Raw genomic sequence first — 6,000 nt, 5'->3', positions numbered from 1 at the left:
TCTCTTGGCTGCAAGTGTTATAAGTACGTATGTAAGTACTATATACCTTTAAGGGTACTAATGTTTAGGATTACTTTGAAATTATATTTATACAGTCTCTAAGATTAATACAGTAATATGATAATAATTCAAGGTAAATTTGATGCAGGATGTTACATAAAGTATACATTTGGTGTTTCTATTTCTTCCTTTTATCTCTCTTGCTCTCAGCAAAAGAATTGATAGACAGACAAACATAATTGTGCATTCCACTCTTTCTCTCTTCTCTTGAGAAATATATGTATTTATGGGAGGGGAAAAAAGTGTTGCCTACAGATGTTCATTTCAACCTATTGAGATCGTAAGGAGTTATTCTCTCTCTCTCTCTCTCTCTCTCTCTCTCTCTCTCTCTCTCTCTCTCTCTCTCTCTCTCTCTCTCTCTCCTATTGGCTGTTTATATATTTCTAATGGTAAAATGTTTAAGATGACTTTAAAATGATATTAATAGTATCAATTCAATGGTATATTTGATGTAGGATAATACTTTTAGTAGACATTTGGTATTTGAACTTTCAAGATAGGCAGATATAGGTATTTTTAGAGGGGAGTTCTAACTATTCGCGGGTTTGAGCTATTTGCGTGGGTGTCTGGTACACATCTCCCGCGAATACGGGGGGATCACTGTATAACCATAATTATAAAATGGAAGTGAAAATATCTTTCCTTCTTCTTCTTCTTCCCAGCTGATTCCCATTTTTATATGGGGTTGCCATTTTGGATGAGCCGTTTCCATCTATTTCTATCCTGTGCTTCTGCCTCATCAATTCCCTTCTCATGTAAGTCTCCTCTCTCACAGTCCTTCCATCTCTTTCTTGGTCTCCCTCTTCTTCTTCCTTGAACCTCCATCCCCATAGTATGTCTCCCAGCGTGGTCCTCATCTCTCCTCAACAGGTGTCCATACCATCTCAGCCTCCCCTCCTGCACTTTCTTTGATACTTCCACCACCTTAGTCGACCCCCTTATGTAGTCATTTCTGATCCTATCCTCTCTTGTCACCCCAGACATCCACCTAAGCATTCTCATTTCTGCCACATCCATCTTCTTCTGCTCTGTTTTTCTCATGCTTGCTGTTTCTATACCATACAGCATTGCAGTTCTTACCACCGTCTTGTGAAATTTTCCTTTTAACCTAAGCGGTACTCTTTTGTCACAAAGAACTCCAGAGGCTGCTCTCCAGTTGCTCCAGCCTGCCTGTACGCAGTGTTTTACTTCTTCTTCCATACTTCCTCCAGCGTTAAAAAAAGATCCCAAATACTTAAACTTATCAACTCTCTTTATTTGCTCTCCACCAAGCTGAATACTTTCTCCATCATCCCCCTCAGTGGTGGTGCACATATATTCTGTCTTAGATCTACTTATTCTCATTCCTCTGTCCTCTAGTACTTGTCTCCATCTTTCCAATTTCATTTCCAGATCTTCCCTGCTTTCTGTGCACAGAACAATATCATCTGCATACAATATGTTCCATGGTACTGCCTCCCTTACTTCCTCTATTATAACATCCATCACTATGTTAAAGATTAATGGGCTCAGAGCCGACCCCTGGTGTAATCCTACTCTCACCTCAAAACCCTCAGTCTCCCCAACACTGCTCTTCACTCTGGTAAATACATTCCGGTACATCTCTTGTATCAATCACACGTACTTGTCTGGCACCATCCTCTCCCTCAGACTCCTCCATACCTCCTGTCTCGGGACTCGGTCATAAGTCTTTTCAAGGTCAATGAATACCATATGTAGGTCCCTTTGTCTTTCCCTGAATTTCTCCATTAGTTGCCTCAGACAAAATATACCATCTGTTGTTCCCCTTCCCTTCATAAATCCCATCTGCTCTCTACCTATTTGTACTTCTCTCAGTCTAGCATCTATCATCCTTTCCAGTATCTTCAAAGTGTGGGACATCAATTTAATGCCCTTATAATTACCACACTCTTGGACATCGCCTTTCCCTTTAAAAATTGGGATCAATATACTCTCATGCCACTCATTTGGTATCTTTTCCTGTTCAAGGATCTTTATCATAAGATCGTACAGTATATCCACTCCTTCATCTCCTAATACTTTCCGTGCCTCCACAGGAATCATGTCTGGTCCGGTTGCCTTCCCATTCTTCATCTTCTTCAGTGCATTTAGTACCTCTTGCCTAGAAAACCTCATTACCATGCCAATGTTCACTTGCCCATCCTCTCTTATTAGTCTATTATTTTCTTCATTTAACAAAGGTTCGAAATATTCTTTCCATCTCTTCACAATGTCTTCCTCCTTTCTATGTACTACACCATCTTGATCTTTTATTTGTTTGATATGCGTAGTATCTTTGGTGCTCTTATTTCTAGCCTTTGATGGCTTGATCATCATCTTTAATCCTTCCTTTGTCCCCAGCTCATTATACACATCATCGTACGACTTTGCTTTATCTTGGGCTACCACCTTTTTCACCACTTTGTTTTTCTCTCTGAACCTATCTCTGTCTTCCACTGACTGTGACTCTTCCCATCTTTTCTTTGCCTCCTTCTTATCTTTTACTACTCTCTCAATGTCTTCATCCCACCACCAACTCTCCTTTTCTTCCCATATGATACCAGATGTCTCTCCTAGCAACTCCTTTCCATGCCTTCTTATTACAGCTGCATTTCGTGCCCACCATTCTTGAACATCTTCAATCCATATATCAATATCCTCCAAAACCCTCCTCTTAAACTCTCTCTTCTTATCCCCTTCCTTCTCTAATTTGTACCATCTAATTTTCCTTATCCCTTTAGCTTTGGTTTTTCTTTCCCTTTTTAGCTTCAAATCCATACATAGCAGTCTGTGTTGGGGGGCTACATAGTCGCTTGGAATAACTTTGCAGTTCTTGACCTCCACCAGCTTTATCCTTTTATACAGGAAGTAGTCTATCTGGGAGCATCTTCCCCCACTCCTATATGTTATTACGTGTTCCCTTTTCTTCTTAATGTGTTTACTACTGCCATGTCGAATGACACAGCAAAGTCCACTACACTCTCTCCTTCTGGGTTTCTCTCCCCAATTCCATGGCCACCATGCACCCGACCAATCGCCTCATTTTCACTTCCGACATGGCCATTCAAATCTGCCCTCACTATCACCCTCTCATGTTCTTCCAGTTCTTGCATTATTCCATCCATGTCTCTCCAGAAATTTCCCCTCTCTTCTGTGCAACCAACTTGTGGTGCATATGAAAATATCTTTCCTTCACTTTTTTTTTTTTTGTTTTTTTTTTTAACTCGAAGAGAAGCTCGAAGCCAGAGGTGTCAAATATGTCAATTCAGTGTGACAGGTGGGGTGTGTTGTGATTTGGAGGTCAGTGAATTTTCTCTCTCTCTCTCTCTCTCTCTCTAATAACTTAACTCTTATGTAAGGACAATTCCTCTCTCTTGTAGTTAGTGGTTGATAATTTTAGATTGATAGAATTTTACCTTCACCACCTAGAGCTGTAAATGTGTCTGTCTAAAACATAGACACATGACTAAGAGTTGTATTTGTCCATATAAAAAACTTTGTTCATTGAAAGGAATTTCAGAACATAGGCTAACAGACGGAATGCAGTTCTTAAAAAGAAGTTGAGAAGACTTCTGTATAAGGAAGTCTGATTTTAGCCTCTAAGGAAGTGGTCCCTGGTTCTCCTGGGGCTTCTGGTAGACTTCCCAAGGCTTCTACCACAAAGGCACAATCTTCTCAGACAACCCATTTTCAGGCAGTTCCATCGAGGGTTGTCCACTCTTCCTCTTGACAGGTTACAGACTGTCAAGAAACTCTTCAGAGCTAAAGAGTTTTCAAGAGAGGCTGCAGAGACTATTGCACAATGTAAAACATCAGTCATCCAGAAACGTCTACCAGAACAAGTGGTCTATCTTCCGTACTTGGTGCAGAAGAAATGGCATCTTTTCATCTTAATCTTAGATGACTATAACAGAAATTGCTGATATTCTGTTATTTCTTCACATGAAGTTCAATTAGTCATGGAAATGATATGGAGGTACTGTAATTGGTGAATATTTCTCAGTGAAAAATACTGCAAATAGGCAAATTTTCCACGAACAATGTGTATACAGGCAGTTCCCGGTTATTGGCGGTCTCAGATAATGTCGATCATTTTTTATAACCTTGGACTGCCTGTTATATGTTCCATAGAAAAATCTGTGAATAGGTGAGTCTGCAAATAGTGGGATAAACTCTGATGTGGGGTAAATTTTACTTATCTAAGTTTTGTTTAGTAAGAACACTTTGTTGGTATTGTTGTTAATGAAAATGTTCTAATAAATATATGTAGTACAACAGTTGAGTGCCCAATGCTTACAATCACTGACATAAAATATTAGAATGATGGCAAGTTATGTCAAGCAAAGAACATACATAAATTAGTTCATTTGATGAAAGAATGTGACTCATTATATTTAAATAACAAAAGATAATTTTTTATATGGAATTTGTCAAATGTTTTTTTGTACATAGTTTGTAAAGATTTTAGTTTATGTAGTCTTACAATTACATAATTAGTGACTTGAAAGCATTTATATGTTCTGAAATAGTAAAGCATAATTAATTCTTTATAACAGAATTTGCTGCTCGTGTTATGGAAGTTGGGCCTAACCCTAGACAAGGGAAGAAATCTGATCAGGCTCATCCTCCAATCCATCCTACCAAATATGCAAGTAATCTTCAGGGTGATGAAAAAAAGCTGTATGAATTCATTGTTAGACATTTCCTGGCCTGTGTCAGTAAGGATGCTCAAGGACTAGAAACAATTGTAGAAATTGAAATAGCTGGAGAGTTAGTAAGTAAATTCTAAGTTTTAATTACTATACATTGTATGAAAGTCTCGTGTGGAATATGAAATAGCTTTCATTTTCATTAGGGTGCTGAATAATCCTGATGGGTTCCGCACTTTGTCCTCAAGACTTAAATTTCATAATCAATTAATCAATCTTATAAATGAAACCAGGATGTTTTATGGTTCTTAAGTATTCCTGGCATCTTGTATAAGGAAAGAGTTGGGGGAAAATATATTTAAAAGTATTTTAAAGAACTTTTTCACTGAGAGTGATTACAAAACAATCTTGACAAACTGTTGTCATCGAGCATTTGTAAAATGTTCAATATCTGACATTCTCTATGTATTATGGTTTAATACAAAAAGGTAGAAAAGAATGTTTTGCTAGCATTCCCATAATATAAGCAGCTACAGTGAACTCGTTATCTGTGTGTTTGATAATCGCGAATTTGGTACAACATGAGAACGGTAAGTTAAACTATAAATTTTGTAAACGCGAAAAATCACTGAACAACGGGAGTCTATAAATTTTTTTATCGCAAAAAATTGCTGAGCAGCGCGGTTCAAAACCCAAAAATTGTGCTCAAAACTTGGTGTGTACTTTGTTAAAATGCCCAGTAGTTCCAGTAATGCGCTGCGTATTTTGTTTACAAATTATCCTGCTGAATTATTAAATAGTAAACTTAAGAGAGGCCCAATTACAATCACCTAACTTCTTTACCTCCATATCTTTATGCCATCTTCTAAGTTAAATAAGTTCACAAAAGTTCAAGACAATGATGCAAGTATTGTTTTGACATTATACCTGTTGCATAAATGTGTACAGCCATGAATAACCGAACAAGAAACAATTTTTCTGATAAGTACAACTGAATCCAATAACAACAGCATTCATTTTGCTTGTATTTCAACCATCGCACAATAGTAAACAATTACCGTAGTTATGTTTTAAATGATGTTATGTAGAATAGGACTGATATAATTTTATATAGTAACTTACTTGCTGTGAGATCGTCAAGGCAATATAATGTTAAATTTAAACTGCAAGTTGTAGCTGAAGCAGATAAGATAATATTCAGGCATGGATAAAACTCCCAAACTTTGATATGAATTCAAACAAGTACGTATAGATAAAACTGAGAGTAAATTATTTTAATCAAAACTACTGG

General features: G+C 37.4%; 1 protein-coding gene across 4 annotated transcripts in view; it reads left to right on the top strand.

Annotated features, from left to right (window-relative positions):
• LOC135216186 (DNA topoisomerase 3-alpha-like) overlaps positions 1-6,000 on the top strand; it is a 308,863-nt gene that overhangs the window by 146,199 nt on the left and 156,664 nt on the right. For all 4 annotated transcript variants that reach the window (XM_064251319.1, XM_064251321.1, XM_064251320.1 and 1 more), the window contains exon 9: positions 4,617-4,834. In XM_064251319.1, coding sequence (XP_064107389.1) covers positions 4,617-4,834 — 218 coding nt within the window. The remainder of the gene's footprint in view (positions 1-4,616; positions 4,835-6,000) is intronic.

Source organism: Macrobrachium nipponense, chromosome 6 (genome assembly GCF_015104395.2).
Source record: "Macrobrachium nipponense isolate FS-2020 chromosome 6, ASM1510439v2, whole genome shotgun sequence".
NCBI classification, from domain to species: Eukaryota; Metazoa; Arthropoda; class Malacostraca; order Decapoda; family Palaemonidae; genus Macrobrachium; species Macrobrachium nipponense.
This window is presented reverse-complemented; position numbering and strand designations above follow the sequence as displayed.